The following is a 19814-nucleotide window of genomic DNA, read 5'->3' as shown; positions in this document are numbered from 1 at the left end:
CCGCCTTTGAGACACTTGGACATGCTGCAGAGCCATTGTGGACAGGCCTGGGGAAACCAGAAAGGCCCGGTGCACTGAGATCTAGAGGGAATAATGGGAGCCCAGGTCTTTCTCTAGAAGAGGCTACTGCTCTCAGAACAGGGCTTGCTGTGGGTGGGCCAAGAGAAGGTGCTTATTTGGCACCAAAGAGCAAATCTTAGTTATCTTATGACGTAACTGTTTGTGGAAGTCCTCATTCTTAGCTGCCACAAGGAAAGCATCTCGGAGCCAGAGACAGACACACGCAAGAAAGCCAGTTAAGCAAACATTTGCGTGCATTTAGAACAGAAATGCAAATCCTTCTATGCACACGATGCACGATGCACACTCCTGTGCATTTTCATTCTAGAGAGAAGGAAGGACAGGGCATCCGAGAGATTGAAGCAACTAAGAGAGACGAACTTAGCTAATGCCAGTGTCTCATCTAGCTGCATCCCATTTAATCCTGGACTTGAGAGATAAAAACTTCTGGGAGCATGTTGACTGCATACTACTTAGGGGTGTCAGGACACGTTGGGATAGTGTGACTGGAGGCATGATCTCTGCTCCAATTGGGCAATGAACTGTTCTCACAGTTTCACTGAGCGTATCTGGAAATGGACTTCATCATGCTATCTAAGATAACAGTTTGCTAACATACGGGATCTTTTTCTGGATTGACTGCACTTCAAAGGTTATTATTCATTCCTGGCCTCAGCCAAGCAAAGGCTGGTAGCGTTCTTCAGTGTTGAGAAAGACATCAATGCCCTGTCTCTGTGCTCACAGTTGCTGGGAGGAGTGAGTCCAGCTCCTTTGAAGAGTCACCGCGATCACAAAATTCAACTTCCTCATTCTCTTTAAATTACAAATCTATTCTGTAAGAAGCAGTCTTAGTCATGATCCTCAGTCCTTCTCCAGCCTGGAGATTTCTGCGGTCAGCAGTTACCTACAGGATACATATATTGTCTCGGGGTGCAGAGAATTAAACATGATTAAACAGGGTAAGTGCGATCAATGACTCCTGAATGCGAAAGAGGAGACAGAAAGGTCTAGTGTTCTCTCCTGGGAAGGTGCTGTGTGAACAGAACTAGGAAAAATCATTTCTGTGGTTTGATTAACAGAAAGGAAACAGGCAGCAACTCATCAAGTTTAGCATTCAAGGAATAAGTAGAAAAGAAAATTTGAGATCGGATTTTCCAGTGGCAGAACATCAACAATTTTCTTCTTTGGACACTAAACTACTGGTTTTCTAAAGTAGGGTCTATTTTTTGAGTGTTTTCCAGTTATCATTCTCTATGATTTTGTTAAGTATACGCACCCGATTCCTTCTATGGCGAAATTCCAAGCTGAAAGACGCACTTCCTCTTTTTTTGTGAGATTTAAGATGTATGTGTATTTATATAACTACGCAATGCATTTCCCAAATTCCATTTGGCTATTCAGAGTGTGGAATATTTGGGATCAATTTTGAAGATAAATGCTGCTGATGCTTTACAACATCTCCTGCCATGTAATGGCAGCAATAAATAATAACTTCTGGCTCCAATTGCTTAGAGAATTGCCAAGAGATAATCTGTGGTGTAATTAAATGAAAGAAACCGATGTTGTCTTTAACCACTCCTAGAACAATTCCCCAGTGAGGCATCAAAGCTTCCATGGGAAAAGCTACGTGATGGGACAACAATAAACTGATCTCACACCTAAAATAAAAATAACTGACCTCTCCTTTATTTTTATTGTTTGCTTTCTGTTGTTGATAAATGAGTTGTTTTGCCCTATGCCTATTATTTTATGTTAGAATTTTGATATCAAAGTTTCTCTCTCTGACAGTTGGGTAAGGTGAAATGGCAAGACTGTGTTCTGAGGAACAGAAAGTAGTATCACAAGAACTCCCAACTCACTGGCTTATGAGACAGTGTAGAGAATTCATATGGTAGAAGATGAATAGAAAAAGAAAACTGAATCCTTCAAGACATCTGCTGACCTCCTCCACACATGCAGCCCTCTCTCGCACAATAAAATAAACCGACAAACAAATATGTGTAAATCTAAAAAAATCAAGCTGTCATTCTTACTCTTTATAACCCGCTTGGCTCAGTTGGGTGTAGTGGGTAGAGATTTCCGTATCTCTACCTTAATGTAAACAAGCAGATCCTCCGTGTCTGTGACCGCCAATAATTAGCTCTCAGTCCCAGCACTCTGGGTTCTACCCATTTACCGTTTTTCCAACTAAAAAGAGCTTCCGTTTTCAGAGAGATGGAGGTTACAGGGACTTTTTCTCCGGGCTATGAAAGCACAAACCTTCAGGTTTCAGGGGATAACTAAGCCATGGGTGACAGTTGTTGTCTGTGGAACATTTAGCAGTAGAGATGATCTAACTCTTCCCATCTGACTTGTGTTCTGGCATCTTCACTACGACACAGTGTGCTCAGAGACCAGCATCGCTCTGAGTGTGAGCGCAGTAAAGGTCACACCCGCCTTGACTCCTTCAGCTTTTAAGATCCAGATGAGATGTCTTGAAGAAGAGACAGCAGCCAGTATACAGCAACTTACACACAAATTTCATTTGCCTAAATGAAGATTGTGTAGTTAGCTCCATGATGTAAATAACACACCATGGCTTCTCCTTGTCGTCTCTCATGAATTTAAGTGATTGTTGCTAATTACTATGGCTTGTGATTAAGAAGACCAGATTATTATTTCTTTTTATTTTCTTTTTTTTTGAGACAGGGTTTTGTTTTTGTTTGTTTGTTTTTGTTTTTTTTTGTTTTTTGTTTTTTTTTTTTTGTAGACCTGGCTGTTCTGGAACTTGCTCTGTACACCAGGCTGGCCTCAAACTCACAGAGATGTGTCTGTCTCTGTCTCCTGAATGCTGGGATGAAAGGAGTGTGACATCACTCCTTTCTTGTCAGTAAACTTAGTTTTATTTATGTGTACACACCATGTGTGTGCAAGTGTCTGCGGAGGCCAAACAGAGGTTTTTGGGTCTCTCGGAAGCGTAGTTCCAGTAAGTTGTAAGCCACCTGTTATGGGTGCTGGGAACTGAACCTGGGTCCTCAGAAAGAACTGTCAGTGCTTCTAACTTCCAGCCCCAAGGCTATAAGTTTTAAGGGGAGAAATGATAAACTAATTGTGTAAACTGCAATCAGATGGCAGAGTTTCTAAGTTCAGTCTCTCCTTATCCTTATGGTGGAAGTTACTCACAGGATGGAGGGCATAGATTTTCGGTTACAGAGCTAATTTAGAACTTGGGTTTCCCTTGCTTTTGAGATCTTGTGATTCTTCCAGAATGTATTTATCTCTTTACTAAGGACAAAGTTTTAGAGGTTATGTTTTTAGTAGTCATTTTATTTTCCTGAGCTACAGTATACTCTTGTCTCATTCCTGGATGTCTTCCATGACACTCTACGTCATCTTTCTAGTGTGCAGTATTTTCAGAACTGGTTACTTTGAGAAGCTATTTTCTGGTTCCTAGTGACTGCAGAGTATCATCAAGAGGGAAGAGGCTCAACGTGTCGAATCGTTCAAAGCTCTGTGGTACCAACAGAGAGATGTTTTCCTCACTTGCCTTCACACACGAGGCTCTTAACATGAAAGTGATGTTATGGTTCTGAGTCAGACCCACTCAGAAAAAAGAATATCCATTGCAAGGGGTGACTGTCACATTGCCATAAATGCAGTAAAAGATCTACAAATGCTCACTGAATTCCACCAGTGCCCACATGAGGGGGAGATGGCGATACCTGTGCTCCTGACCTGCTGGGTATGATGCTAGCTGCGTGTCTAATGCTTGGCACAGTTTTGTAGACTATTAGTGCATAAGGTACAACCTAAAGGTGGCATGTGTGAGGGAAAACAGGGAGGAAGGATGAGAGAGGAGGACGAGCGAGCTGGGAAATGACTTGGTCACTGTACAGGAAGGCTGGGGAACTTGGGATACGGCCATGTGCTTTTGGATAAGGAATGTAGGAAAGCCTTGGTTTGAGAAACTCTAGTTGGAAACAGGGAGGCCAGAACAGAAAAACTAAAAACACTGCTTATTTAACTATATTAAATGCTCATTTGCATTCTTGACAATATTCCTAATTCTTACTTTTCTGATTCTCCTCAGCCAAGGGAGTTACCAAAATAGACAAGCATGAAATTAATTTCCCATCCTTGTTCAGTAATGGATAGAATGCTCACTTCCGTCGAAGTAGTCTTTATTTTTTTTATCTATTTTATCTATTTTTGGTCAATAAATGCTTTTTTAAAAACCTACTGAGCTTATTTAATGTTGATCATAAGAACATATGTTTAGAGATATGGATTGGGTAGCCCATCATGGGGTTTGTGGCCAGGGAAGACTGATTCTCCTCTCAACAGCCATTGATTGCCTGTAACTCTTCATTTAGGGTGTGGCACCCTATGGTCACTTATTATCTGCCTTGACATATTTTTATTATTTTTAAAAGTTCATGCACACTATATATGTTTTTTTTAACTCATGTTCATTCTCAGAATTTCCCCCTTAAATCCTCCTTCATACACCACTATCTCTCCACCTTCCAACTTCATGTCTTTGTTAAATTCAATGGCCCAGCAACTCCAATTAATGTTGTTTGTATTCTTCTGCATGTGGTGCTAGGCACACACTTAAAAAAACCTGATTCTCCCCCAGAAACCATCAGATAGCCATAGGGAGCTCATGAACACTGCCCACTCCATTCTACACCATTGGCCAGCTTGCTCATGTGCAGTTCTGTACAAGGCACCCTCAGGGCTGTGAGCTGATGGGTGAGATGGTCCTGCCATAGCCACAAGACACTGTTTTGCTCTGGTTCTCCACGACCCCTGGCTTGTGTAACTTTTCACCTCCTTTTCCTCTATGGTCCTTGACCTCTGGGGAGGGTAGTGATGTAGATGTTTCATTTCTGACTAAGCATCCCACAGTTACTGACTCCTTGCCCTTTGACCAGTTAGGACCTTCCATGTTAACTTCCATCCACTGCACAAAGAAACTGATCTGATGAGATCTGAGAGCTGCACTAATCCGGGCTTAGGACAGCCCTCAAGTCACAGCAAACCCCATTATCTAGGTTTTCTCCAGTCATGGCTCTCTGTAGTAGTCTGTGTCTGCTACAAAAAGAAAGGTTTTTTTTTTTCCTGAGGGATGAGAGCTACAGGATCATTGCATTAATGACCTCACAGCAGCTAAGGTTGCCTGCATAACACCTGCCCAAGATCAGGCCAGACAGCATTTTTTAATAGAATGAGATGGGTTACATCTGTGAGTATAAGGTTAAGCGTTTAGAATACATGTAGGAATGTTGTTAGTTTAGGAAAACAGTAGTAGTAAGTTCCCCTCTAGGTCTGTGACCCCTCCAGTCATAGACAGTTGTCTAGGCTTACAGTACCTGCTATAAATTTTCTCACATCTTCTGGCTTCCCTAAGGATTATAGTTCCACTACTATGTGATTAGGGATATCTTGACAAGCTGGTCATTGTTGGAGTTTACTGGTTTTACGGTGGGATAGAAGTACCAATTGCTTTCCCCTCTTGGCAGCTTGCACAGAACCTTCCAATACCATGGGAGCTAGCCTTCATGGAGGAGGCTTCTAGATCAATTACAGTTTGAGTCCTCCAAGTTCTGTGTTCAGAGTATACAGTATCTTCAAACATAGCCTCTCTCCAACCCCTGGGAAGCAACAAGGATAACAATGGGCTAATTTTGTTGTGGGAATCTCTTTGACACCTTCCCCAACATTGACCAACAATTCAAGAGCTTTCTATGCCTAGGACTAGGAGTTTTGATAGGTATATTTTTTTGCATAAGCTTGTAAAATGTTTCTTTATGGACTTTTCAAATATCCTTAATGTCATTTACCACCCTATCCTCTCATTGGGGCAACACTCCCTCCTCCACAATGAGAGCCCCTCCCATTTTCCTTTCCATCTTCACAATACCAGTATTACCTCTTCTGTCTGCACTGTTTTAAAATCAGGGCCCTGCTATCAGGTTTGATTGTATTGTCTTCAGAAAACAGTGGTTCGGCTGTGGCAAGGATTGCTGTCATACTGACAGTAGATAAAACACTAACCTGCCTCTTTTCTACAAGGCTACATTCTGTGGCTTGGTGTTGTGTTCTATAAGATATTACATAGTATTCAAGACATTATCCCACCTGAGACTATGGCTCTGAAGGCCAGATTTCTCATGCTGTGATTAATCATATCAAGAAGCAACTTATTTTGGTATTGCAAGGAATCTTATCCTTATGCTAACACAAATTCCAAAGTTTTCTATGCTTATTAAACAGTATGAAACTAAAAGAAATGATAAGTATTTGTAAAGTTTTCTTTAGTTCCTTGGTATGCCCCTCTCTCACTTCTTCTCTTCCTTTCTTTATTCTTTTGAGAAGACAATCCTATCTGATTGTGGGCAGAATCTAGGATCCTGTTCTCTCTTTTTTTTTGTTTAGGAATGTTTGAGTTTCTAGCTAAACTTTAGGAGAGTAAAGTTAAGATTAAAATTGTGTTCATGTTAGCCATGCTCTAGGGAAGTCACACTGTTTTTGTTAGCAATCTTCTCAACACTAATATTTTTAGAACTCAAGCATTGTTACTTTCCATCACCACATTGAAAAGTAAGGATTAATAGGCCTAGTTCAACAATAACACAAAGAGTAACGACACTGCCAGATCACATAGGAATTGTTAGAACCTACCAAGGGGACGGTGTCACCCAAATTCCAGACCATTTTCCAAAGACTCTTGGGCCTGAACAAAGAAGGAACAGGTTCATTTGAGCTCACTAAACTTAAGTTTTGCCTACTTCCCATTGTTCTGCCGCCACTAAAGCATGGTGACCGCGAAGGGTAGCCCCAGACCTCATGCAGCACAGATGCTTTCCCCATTCAAAAATACCTATTGCGTGTGTCTCCTTGCAAAGTCATTTACAGAAAAAAGAAGCTTCCACCTGGAGAACCGAGAAGCTGCCCCCTGCTGAGCATCGTTCTCTGGGGGTGTCTGCATATGTGGGAAGTGGTAGAGGCCCCTCCCTAGGGTATAGTTCAATTTGCCATCATATCAAATAGGGCTCTTGTTTGCCTGGGGGGCCAAACGAGAAAGGCTCCACTAAGTATGCCTTCCCCTGGTTGTCCGAGGCCTCACTGTCAGTTAAGATAGTGGTTAGTTTGAAGGCAGTCTTAAATGGAATGGTGAAATACAGAAGAGTGCATACATAAATGTTTCTCGATCTGTGACTAAGACATAGGTACCTGGATGAGAACCATGCCGGACATGGTTTATTGTGACCTTGAAAATTCTTAAGGAAAACCTTCATAAATATATGTATATACACATATACACACATATATATATACACACATATATATATACACACATAAAGTCACATTGTTTAGTAATTATAAGAATTTATATGAGAGCTTTAATTCCAAATATTAATATATTAATGGCTTTTTGCTGCAACAGAAAAATTACTGCAGGGATATACACTGTGGTTGTGGAACTGACTGAGAAGTTCTCTCCCATTTTTCCTGAGAACAAGGATTATTTGCAATCCCACCATGCCTCTGCACGGTCATCTGCTTACACATGACCTCCTTTTCTTATAGGGATCAGGACTTGGACTGAAGTCTTAGAATCTCTCATCCAAAGTCAAGACAAATGAGCTGTTATTGAAAGCTAGACCTCTTCTAATTGGTAACCGCTATTTTACACCGTTTTGTTTCTCATTTGTAGTGATTGTAAACCTAAAGTGGCGGCGTGAAGCAACAATAAACCTATAAACACAACACGAGAACCTTAAGAAGAGCTGTATTCATAGTCACTAGGCTGTCTCAGTACGATGATGAAGGACCATTAAAAACCTGCTGCTAAGGCCTAGTTAATTAAAATCCTTATGGGGAAATTTCAAAGCGTTCCCTTTTTAGGATAATTCCTTACATTTCAACGGCAATTTCCAGCTCACATAGCGCTTTCGTGTGAGGTTAAAAATGTCACACTGAATCCTGACGACACAAAAGCTGTGCAAATTATGAAAAGGATAGATGACATGTAAGTACCAATTTTCATCTGTTATTTCATTCCGAAACACATACTAGAATAGTCTGATCTAATTGTGATTGCAGGTGAGAGATAATCTCTTTCATCTGGGTTATTAGAGTTAAACAACCCATGCCTACACCAGTTCATCTGGCAAAGACAGTCTGAAAATGGACTTGTTCTTACCAGCACCATTTGCCTTAAATTGAATTGCTAATGGCCATTTTGGTTTGTCTAGAACCTTTGTTAGAATAGGAAGGCTCGTGGTGACGGGCGCCAAGCACCAGAAAGCTTGTTTAATTAAAGATCATTGTTTTGGTAACAATTTTAGATTTAGAAATTATGTTGAGGGAACCACAGACAGTTGCTCTGTGTGCTGTATGCAACTGGCTTGTCAGGATTAACGCCTTAGTCTGCAGTAGTGTCCCAAGGAGCCAGATTAAGCCACTGTTATTCGCTGTTCCTCACGTCATTCAGATGGCGTCAGTGCTGACCAATATCTCTCTGTCTCAGGATCTAACTCAAGAGCCAGGCTACATTTAGCAGTCATGTTATGTCAGCATCCTTTTGACTGTGACAGTTGCTCAGAATAACCTTGGGTTTTGACATACTTCACAGTCTTGAGAAAGAGTGGTGGTCTGTTTCACTGACTGTCCTTCAGGTGAAATGTGTTTGGTGCTCTCCTCGTTACTGGTCTGGCAGTATGATGTGGGGGAGGACAGTTCTAGAAATAAAGCAGTATTTTTATCATCATAGCAAGAGCAAAACCCTCTGTGATTTCTCTCTGGTGATACCGACCTTGGTCTCCCGGCTCAAGCTGTGGCCCTAGAGTTCTCCGCTGTGCGGGGACTCTTCTCCTTACTCTGCTCTTTAGAAAGGGGTCTGCATGCTTGGCCAGTATTTATGGAGAGGACAATTATGCTCCAAATCCTTCAGGGTACATTATCTACATAAATTATTTAGTTTGGTGGCTTTTTAAAATTCCAAACAGCTAAGAGTCTTCCACAAGTAAAGTGTATTACAAAAAGGAATGAGGAAAGGAAAATTTTTAGGAGGAAGCCAAGAATTCAGGGAATAGTTCCAGCTAAGAGAAGCAGCTGCAAGGCCACTCCCCAGTTCCAGTGTAAGCCTCCTAACACCCGCTCATCTGCATGTCCCTGCCCACCACGTCATCTATAAAAGTTAAGCACGTAAACATTTGGAAGCGAAACCCAGTCCACAATCCTTTTCCTTTACTCCTGGGATCCTCTCACGTGTGTAGCATCGTTCTTCCTGCTGGTGCCTGCTTTAAATTCCGGTCTTTGCTACAAATGGACACGAGTGAATAGACCACGAAGGAGACAGAGCTCTTCCTTAAGAAGTAGAGTCAGGTAGAGAAGAGTTAATTTATTAAATAGCTCCATAATTACCAGTTCCTATCTTCAACCATCGACTAAAGTGCTCTCTCGAGGCTCCCTGAGAATGTACTCTGGCTGGAATGGTGGTTCACACCCATCCTCCCAACCCTTGGGAGACCAGAGTCAGGTTGGGAATCTGAGGCTATTCTGGGATTTATAGCAGAAGTCAGTCTCATTAAATCAACCAAGCCCACAACTAAACAACAAGAAGACCTACTGGGAACATGTTGGTCCCTTTCCTTCCCTGTTCTCCTTAACCTTGTTGTTGTCCTGGCTTTCAAAACCACCCTCTTGCCTTGGACAGTTATTGATGCATAGCAAACTATGCCAACACCCAGTAGTTTAGAAACAATTGTTTATTCCTGTTTCTCTACCCATGGGGAGTTTATCTAAGCAAGGTTGAGACCTGACAGGCAGCACAGTTTCAGGGTCCTGCGGGTCTGATCCTCAATCCATCATTCTAGCTGTAGTATGTATGGTTTGACTGGTGCATTCGTAAAAGGGAAAGAGAACAAAATGGCATGTCAGGTCCTTGAAGAACAAGGCTAAGAACCGGCAATTTTTTTTCTTGTCTGTCTACATGTCATTATTCAAGGCAAATCACATAGATAAGGAACTATGGCCTCAGGGAGTAGGTAGGCCATGAGAATTTGGGGTCAGTGATACAGAAATACAGATTTTCCTTCATGTGACCCTTTTCTTGTTTTTATTAAGCCACCCTGTCTTAATCTTTCCACCTTTCGTTGTTTCTTTAATCCTCCACCTTCCACCTTTTGTGTTGTATATAGAGTTTCTGTAGGACTCAGATTTTCAGCCGTAGTTGTATTTCTTGCTTTTCTCTTGTTAAGAAAGCTTATCTGAGTTTAGATTCACTGGTCTCCTGTGACCATTTCTAGCCTGCCGCTCGATACGTTTATACTAGCATTTGAAATCACCTAAACACATAGTTTTTGTTCCATGTTCTCCTTAAATCAATATTTCTTCATAAGGTATATATCTGACTTAAGTAACTTGTCTGGTGACTATGTAGACCGAAATCTAAGCCACATGCAAAATAAACTTCATTTAAACTTACCTAGGTTTCTAAGACTACAGTATCTCTAAAATAGGCTGCTTTTAAAAAGAAAACAATAACGCTAAGAGCACAAGAGCTACCATTTCCTCCTAGAGGGCACACAGGTCCATGAGCATGAGGTTTGCACAGTTGAAAGTGATGATGTGGGGAGCTCTGGGCGCTTACCCGACCCCATATGCCAGGTCTGATCTAAGTGGGTAGATTGAAGGGATATTGTAGTTTGGTATTAGAGAGAAAAGGACTTTCATGAAGAGCAGAAATGGAGTGGGCTGCTTATTTTTTTTAATTTTTATTTAGATTTCTCTTCAGTTCTGACATATTTCATTCTTTATTATCGGAATTACCTATCAAAAGCCTGTTCACGTAAGGTCTATCACAAATTGCCATCCCTTCATACACTCTTTCTAGACCGATCAAGTGGTATCGACCCCTCTCAATTCTTGCAGCTCATTTCCAGACCCGCCAACTATTATCTTTGGAAGTAGAGACAGAGTTCACTAGCAAAACTTCAAGCACGAAAGAGAGCTTGTAACAGGTGGAGTACGTCACTGGCCTACTGATCAGACACAGGTGCTCAGACTCTATTCTGTAGGCATTATGGTTAGGGTTCAAACCACACTGATCGTCTTAGGAATCAGACCTTTGACAGTGACTTCCCATGACCAAGCTCCTGGTTTTAATGAAGGCCTGAAGGAAGTCATAGAATTATGCTTGACATCCAGGCTTCTAGCTTATCAAAGACACCGATTAGAAAAATAGTTTTTCAGGTCACCTCATTTGCAAGTGCCTATATGATCATTTCATCATGTCTGAAACCTATGTAAATGGAACTCAGGAGTGATTTGGACCTGTGATATAGGCTTATACACAGCCATGGAGAACTATCACCCTAGTTTGGATTCGTCTGCCTGTTGTCATAGCTACTGATGTACTCAAAGTGATTTCCCTTCTGTATCACAACCTGTAGTCCTTAAATGAAAATAAGTTGTTCTTCCTGCTTTATTTTTTGCTACCCGTGAATCAAAACTGAAACCATAGCCACAATAGCATGGCCCTTGTTATGCTCTCTTCAGGGTTCTAGCATAAAAAAGACATGGGAAATATTGAGCTTGAATAAGCTCTGGGATTGAGGTTTCTCTCCCTTTGTTCATCAATGATCCATTGAGAGCCTAGGTGCTGAAGATACTGCCAGGCTTGTAATGCAGCCACTGCCCATGGTTATCAGAGTGTGGGGGGCAGGGATGTGTTTCTGAAAGGTGTGGACAAAGACACAGGGGAAGCAGAGCACAGATAGCCGTGGGATGCAGAAGACGGATGTTTCATGAAGTCTAAGATGCTGTTGTGACCTAATCAAGGGGATGCACCCATTCTCGCCACCTTGAAGCGTTCTTTCTGGATGTTCAGGAAATTATTTTCATTCGTTCTGTGTATTAGAACCTCAACGCGACACTGCATGCAGGGCTCATGGGGCTGCGGGACAAGGACAACAGAGTCACGACACAGTGTGCCATCTGTCAACTCTCTAGACTCACACGTGCTCTTCTTTCTGTTCTGGTCACAGGAACTCCTTCACAGATATCCTTCGCGCCATCCTGCTGTCTTTGGAAGTCCTTATTGAAGATCCTGAACTTCAGATCAACGGTTTCATTTTAATTATAGACTGGAGTAATTTTTCCTTCAAACAAGCCTCCAAATTGACGCCTTCTATCCTTAAGCTGGCCATTGAAGGGTTGCAGGTACGTTCAACAAGATGCAATGCCCCGTGTGTTTGACTATGCTTTGCCTGATTACCGCAACGCAAGTGTTATCTGTCCTTCGGAGTGAATAAAATTCATCCATGAGTGTTCCACATTTTCACCTCAGCCCGAGCTTAAATGTTTGTTGTCTTTTTCCTAATTAGCCTTCATTTTCATTAATCGCATTAAATTACTGTTGCTCCATGCCCAAATTCCTTGCCAGAACAATAATGTCTAGAGCCTGGAAACATTTGCCCAAATCCATGGAGGTCACAAAACGATAACTAAGAAGCATTCACTTTGTGATCTTATCCCACAGAGATGGCGTGGGGGCTTCCCTGGGTCTCCAGAAGCGTCTTTGAGCCTAGAAATGCCCCGTGTGCACCTTGACTTCCCCGAGGGCTCTGAACTGCAGTGTTGGTATTAAAGTAGATCGCGTCCCTGTGAAAAAGGAAGTCCATAAAGCTCCGCAGGCACTTCACATGACCTATTGTCAGAGTGTGTCCTTTGAGGCAGAGATTTTTGTGTTTAGAGCAATTTTAGGGGACCTTTGGCATCCCCTCATCTCCCGAAACAGTGAGCCTTTTAAGGGTCAGTGTTTCTAAGAAAAGTGGCAAACTCAGAAATGATGCTTAGCCTTCTTAGATAGCACATGATCAAATACAGAATTAAAGGCGTATTTTGAGGCAGTCAAAAATCAGCATAGATAAAACTCACATCCCTTCTTAATTTGATAGATTTACTCAAAGCAGTGACTAGTTCCCTGATGTGTAGCTGCACAGCAACATACAGACCTAATGTGTAGCTACACAGCAACATACAGACCTAATGTGTAGCTGCTCAGCAACATACAGACCTAATGTGTAGCTGCACAGCAACATACAGACCTAATGTGTAGCTGCACAGCAACATACAGACCTAATGTGTAGCTGCACAGCAACATACAGACCTAATGTGTAGCTGCCCAGCAACATACAGACCTAATGTGTAGCTACACAGCAACATACAGACCTAATGTGTAGCTGCACAGCAACATACAGACCTAATGTATAGCTGCACAGCAACATACAGACCTAATGTATAGCTACACAGCAACATACAGACCTAATGTATAGCTGCACAGCAACATACAGACCTAATGCATAGCTGCACAGCAACATACAGACCTAATGTGTAGCTACACAGCAACATACAGACCTAATGTATAGCTGCACAGCAACATACAGACCTAATGCATAGCTGCACAGCAACATACAGACCTAATGTGTAGCTATACAGCAACATACAGACCTAATGTGTAGCTACACAGCAACATACAGACTGTAGAGACTTTCCTCATGCTCGTCAGAATTCAGGGGTTCCACCACCCACAATATCTGAGCACCCCTAGGAACTGATGGCTCCATTTCTTCAGCTGTTACATGTTCTTATTTAGCCTCCAAATATAGCCCTCACAGGCCTCTGAGGAACATATGCCTATTGAATGGCTTTTATGTCATGAAAACGGTCTCCTGTTCCCCAGAGGAGTAGAGCTGACATTTCAGAGGAGCTACGGTCCACACAGGGTCCCAGGAATGCTGAACTGTCCGTGTATGGTGGGCACCGCTTAGTTACCTTTGCATGGACAGACTGCATGCAGCGTCCCTGCTCCTCTTAAAGTGACAGACTGACCTTCACCTTCAGTTGCATTGCCTCTAGCAGTTTCCCCACCTCCTTCTCTCAGCCCTGAATAGAGCTTCTCTCTCTAACCTTTTGTTAAAGGAGATTTTAAGCTTCATTGTAAGCTTCAAGATTTAGCTCACGCTCTTAATTAGGCTGGTCATTATTTCTAGGAATGTCTGTACAAGTTTCTATTTTTCTTTTAAAAAGATGGTTTCAAATATGTGAGTTGCTGCGATTTAACTTCTATTCCTTTTTATGGTGTTTTTCCCTGGAGGAGGGGGAAACGCCCTTCAGTCAGCCCCGTGTTCCAATTTCTCTATCTGAAAAACGTGTGGATTGCACCGTAGGCCCCCTGCTATGTAGTAATAGGAGCAGCGGGGCTGCGTCCCCAACACCCCAGCCGCCTGCTAGGTTAGCTTATGCCCTGAAATAATTACACGGACACTGTATTCTTTTAATCACTGCTTGGCCCTTTAGCTCTAGCCCTTACTGGCTAATTCTGATATCCCGATCAACCCATCTCTAATAATCTGTGAGCACCGGTCTTACCGGGAAGATTCTAGCCTAAGTCCATCCTGGGTCGGAGCTGGGGCATGGCGTCTCTCTGAGGCATCTGCTCCGGAGAGGAGAGCTGTGGAGTCTGAGCTCACTTCCTCTTCCTCCCAGCACTCCGTTCTGTTTACTCCACCTACCTATGTTCTAACCAATAAAATGGGCCAAGGCAGTTCCTTTATTAGCCAATGACCTTCCTCCATCACTGCTAGCCTTACTAGGCTGGTGCTCATCTTCCTGAGTTAGTGCATGTGAGTGAACAATACATGAAGCTGAGCTATTGTTCCAGGCAATACCCGAGGAACCTTGGTGGCTTGGGATGGGCCCCATGTAGACCTTCACTTTACACACATCGGGGTCCAAGATGAATTCCATGGAATCCCTCAGATCCAGTTAAGATCCTGGGATGAGGAGAGATTTGTGAGATTGGAGTCAGAGGGAGAAAGGTGTGTGTTCACCCGATCTCCAGAGCCTCATGTTATGGGGCAAGAAAAGCCACTCTGACTATGAGAAGGTATCAGACCATTCTGGATTCAAACTGTTTAAATCAAGACACAGCTCTGTCCACTTGGGTGCAGGGGTCCTGAGAAAGTGATAGACCCTGCATGAAGCAGAAAGAACATGTCCCCAAGGAATCTGGGTTAAGGCACAGCTCCTCCATCTAGGACAGTGGTTCTCAACCTTCCTAACACAGTTCTCATGTTGTGGTGACCCCTGAACATAAAGTTACTTCTGTTGCCATTTTATAACTGTAATCTTGCTAATATTATGTAGTAATGTAAATTGGTGTACTTTCCAATGGTCTTAGATGACCTCTGAAAAGGGTCATTTGACATCACCCACAGATTGAGATTCATTGATCAAGGATATGGATGGTGCAATAGTGTGCTTTTAATAAGCATGATATCTGGGGCATGAAGAAATTACTGAGGCGACCACAGACAATTCTGGTTTTGCCCTACAGTAAATAGCCATTCTATCTAGGAACTCGTCACTTTTCACACCAAGCTATCCTCTCTGACTGGATTGTTTAGAGACTGTTACCACTCTAGCTGACCACACACCCTTCTGATACCTTGAAAAGGCTGTAACTAGGAGCAAACAGAACTCACTCACTTTTGGTCACCACTGCTACACAGCAACTGTCCTATATAGGTCTCTGATTGTTACCTATACTGGCTCATGAGAAATTACACAACAGCACCAGCTGACTACAGCAGAGGCAAGAGAAGCTACCCAGGGCATCATCAACAGAAGAGAAGCCATGTCCTGCCTTCTGTCCATGCACCTTGAGAGAGGCTGGAAGAGGTCCAGGTATCTGCTGGCCCCTCAGGAGCCTGCAGGGAAAAGGCAGCCTTTGTTCCAACATACACAACTTACACAGTCTGTCCTCTTGCCTTGGGTCAGTTTGAGAAATGGCCGTCATGGCCATCTCAGGGGAACATCTGTGGTGTTTTACCATCTGGTTTGGGATTTCAGGTGTTTTCAGGATGAATCTAGGACATCCTGCTGCTCAAGCCCTGGAGAATTTAGGACCCTGGGGTATGGCGCCACTTTGACATATATATGTAGGCAATGAATGAAGTGATTCCAATAGGAAGAACAAAGATTCTAGGGATTGAACTCAGGTCCTTGTGCTTGAAGGCAGTTACTTTATCAAAATGAGGTGTTGTCCCAGATCTTTTCCCTTCCGTCTTAATGATAACTTTTTAAGTCTTAACCCAAGTGGTCGAAAATTTGGAGCAATGCTCAGAACCTTGGCCAACTCAAATCAGTCATCTCCTTACAGCCTACATTGTTAGAATTATTCAATCCTGCCCCAACCTCTATTCACCTTTTACTATTTTTCATATCCTATTTCAAAACATATTTGATTGCTTGCTCTGGGGAATCTAAAGTGCCATATTCAGTTAAAGAATAAACTACTTGAAAATCCATCACATCTTGGGCAACATGACAGTTCTTGAGTGTAAATGAACAGATCATGCTATGCTTGGAAATTGGAACAGTCATTCTGTACATTACAATCAGCAGTAGGCTGTCCTCAGTTCATGGTCCGTATCCTAGGTGTCCTCCAAATAGCCTAGGTATTCTGACTCCTGTATCCTCCAAATGTGGTCAGATACTCTAACAACTGGATTTACAGAAGATGCTGGAGTTAATCTGGCTTCAGGGGCTAGTATTTCTAGTACCTTTCTCTTCAAGGTCTAGTCCTGATGCAGATGCACCGTCTGACTCATTCTTCTGATTCAGAAGCTCTATGCCAGCGTCTTCCATGTGGTTTGTAAGACACTCGGGCTTGAGAATTGCTGATCTAACACATGGTGTATAACATAATACTCACATGCTAGGCAAGATATCCCACACCCCTTTACCCTCTACCAGACTTCCTCGTGTCTTAGTTCTAGAACCCAGACTGAGAGTTGACCTTCATAAATATTCTAGGTGCTGATGTTGCTGGTTTGCCCACACTTTGGTGTGGGTAAGAGCCATAGTCTACTATCTGGGCTTTGATCTTGTCTCTGCACTTGGCCTCAGATGATGAGTCCTCTCTCTGGGTTCCAGTTCTCCATCACACAGTGTAGTATCATAGCAATATCTGTCTCACAAGTGTGTAGCAGAAATTAACCAAAAAGTAATTGTATATACCAGTGCCTCATGGAAGTCCAAGTGGCATTCAAGTGATGAAGAGACAGCCCTTATCTGCAGATTCATTGGCTTTAACGCACGTGTATAAATGAAATCTGCATTGGTACCTTATCCATACGCCTGGATTTCTGAACACTGGACCTGCTCAGCCTCATCCTTATCCATTAACAAGGCAGTTCCTTATCCAATCTGTGTTACCATAACTCAGGCTCAGATGACATTACCTGCCTGCTCAGAGGTGCCTTTGCCTCTACTCTTGTAGTGTGATCTTTTCAATTATCACCCTGCAGTGGGAGAGTGAGTCCAGTCACAACGTCTTGGCATCAGTAATGGACTCGACTGAAATCCGCCTTCTCCCTGCATGACGCTTGTAGCAGCAGTGTCTGCAACATCTTTGACTGTGTGTACTAAAGCATGTTGAGAACAAATTGAAAAAGAAATGTTTGCATTTTGGATGAAGAAGCTTATGAATTTGTGTCTCCTAAAGTTTGCATGTGTGCTCAAAGAATATCCACACTGAGCAAACAGGGCTTCACCTTCTCCCAGCACAAAGCTGTAACTCTGAATTTGTAGCAGCACAATCTGTTATTATTGAAATGCCAGAGGAATAAAACATCTCTCTGAAAGCTCTATCTTGTTAAGTGTCAATTAAACTCAGGAAGGTAATCAGAGCTAATGACACCCCAGTGATCCTAATGCAGATAGTGCGGCCCATTTGAGATGGCTCCAGTTAAACAGGTCTATCTCTGGCATACTTCCGATAAATTATCTTTCGGACTCCTGTGTTTTATAAACATAGCCAGTCTTCCAATTCAATTCAATCCGTGAAGAGACAATCTCTCAACTTTTATTTCTAGTTAGTCACAAAGGTAAAGAGACACAGCCTCTGATGCCGGGAAGGCCATGTTTCAAAGCAAAGGCACACCTATAAACAGATTATTAAAAACGACATTCAGAAAGGAAGAAAAACGCTGAGCAATTGGAATCCCAGATGAAGAAAACAATACAGCTCTGAGGAGTCAGGAATGGTTTCCTGGGCAACGCCACCATCTCAGCTCATTCTTAGCAGACAAGTGTGGAATAGGCGAGTAAAGACAGAAGGGAAGGAACTTCAGGCAATGGGGAGACTATAGCCAAAGACACAGAGACAAGGTAGCTCAGCAGAGGAGAACATTGGACTTCATTTCAAACCCTGCAGCTCGCGAGCACCAGGAAGGACTTCAGTGCATTCGTGGCAATCTGAAAAATTTGATGACCTTAAAATGCATTACTGAAGCGAGACGGCAGACTTCTGTTTCCCACTGTGATCACTTAGAGCTTGTGAGGAAGAAAGGCATACTAGTTGCTTTCTCCATCAATATGATCGAACTGTCTGACAGAAAGAAAGATTTATGTCAGCCCACGGCTTCCAAATGAGTCCTCCATTGTGGGATGGACTGTGTGACAAGGGAGTTGCCCCATCTGTAGATTTGGAAGCAGCCAATGACTGCTTATACCATCTCGTCAGGTCAGAAAGCAGAGGGTGGGGTGGAAGCTGTTCCATGCTGTGCTGTAACCTTTGAAGGCCTGTGCCAACAGTGGTTTCTAGACACCGATCCCATATTCCCAAGGTCTTACTACCTCCCAGAACAATGGCAGCAGCTGGGGACCAAGCACTCGTGAGCAGGGTGGGGGTGGGGTGTGTACATTTCACATTAAAACCGTAATAGAAGTTGCAATGCTAAGTAAGCCAATTAAAAGCCAATTTCAATAATGTAAATAAGAAAGGATAATGCTCTAACCTAGGAGAAATGGAAGTGATTCGGTAACCAAATAAGGAGCAGAATAAGGTAATTTGATTCATTGACAGTGTGGAAGGGTAAGGTTCTGAGGTGAAGTCAAGGTGCAGAGTGAAGCCACTGAATGCAGTGATACTGAGAGAGGTGGGCGGGTGTGACAAGAAAGGTTGAATTGGTCCTGTGCTTTGAGCGTGGTTTGACTGTATTTTCCAAATGTTCATGTGTTGAAAGTTTGGCCCTGGGTGTGGTGATGTAGAAGTCCATCCTTGAAGAGTGGGAGCAAGTAAGTCATTGGGATGCTGTCCTTGTGTGGTTCCTGTGGGACCTCACTGGGTTCCCACAGAGGGCTTTGCTGTAAAGACACAGGACTGGCATTCCTTACCCCTCTGACTTCCTGTCCCTCTAGACGATCATTCCTATCCCCATGCCTGCCTTGATGCTTATGAATGATGCAACCAATGTGTCCCCTAACTTGTTGGAACCATCTGATCATGGGCTTTCTGCCTCCAAAATTAAATCGAATAAGCCTCTCTTCTTTATAAAGTATCATTACTATAACAATTGGTAACAGGAGATGAACTAAAGCCATTAGACATGTAAACCTGAGATCCTGTGAGATGGTCTAATTTACGTTAAGTCAGAGATGAAAGAAGGGATTTGGGCTAAGTATATAGATTTGGCTATTTTTTATTTTAGAGGCATTTTTAAAATGGTATCTATTCTCTGTGTATGGCTCTTTTGTCTGGATCTCTGTCTGTGCACCATGAGCATGCCTATTGCCTGCGGAGGCTGAGAGAAAGTGTCAGATCGCTGGGAAAGGAGCTGCATCAGATGATGGAGAGCTGCCATGTGAGCTCTAGGAATCAAAACTGAGTCCTCGGGAAGAGCAGCCAATCATCT

At 42.8% G+C, this 19814-nt stretch overlaps 1 protein-coding gene across 2 annotated transcripts in view; it reads left to right on the top strand.

Annotated features, from left to right (window-relative positions):
* Clvs1 (clavesin 1) overlaps nt 1–19814 on the top strand; it is a 127455-nt gene that overhangs the window by 59230 nt on the left and 48411 nt on the right. For both annotated transcript variants that reach the window (XM_075967006.1, XM_075967007.1), the window contains exon 3: nt 12099–12273. In XM_075967006.1, the coding sequence (XP_075823121.1) occupies nt 12099–12273 (175 nt within the window). The remainder of the gene's footprint in view (nt 1–12098; nt 12274–19814) is intronic.

Source organism: Microtus pennsylvanicus, chromosome 3, assembly GCF_037038515.1.
Source record: "Microtus pennsylvanicus isolate mMicPen1 chromosome 3, mMicPen1.hap1, whole genome shotgun sequence".
NCBI lineage: Eukaryota > Metazoa > Chordata > Mammalia > Rodentia > Cricetidae > Microtus > Microtus pennsylvanicus.
The sequence above is the reverse complement of the archived record's forward strand: the minus strand, read 5'-3'. Positions and strand labels throughout refer to the sequence as shown.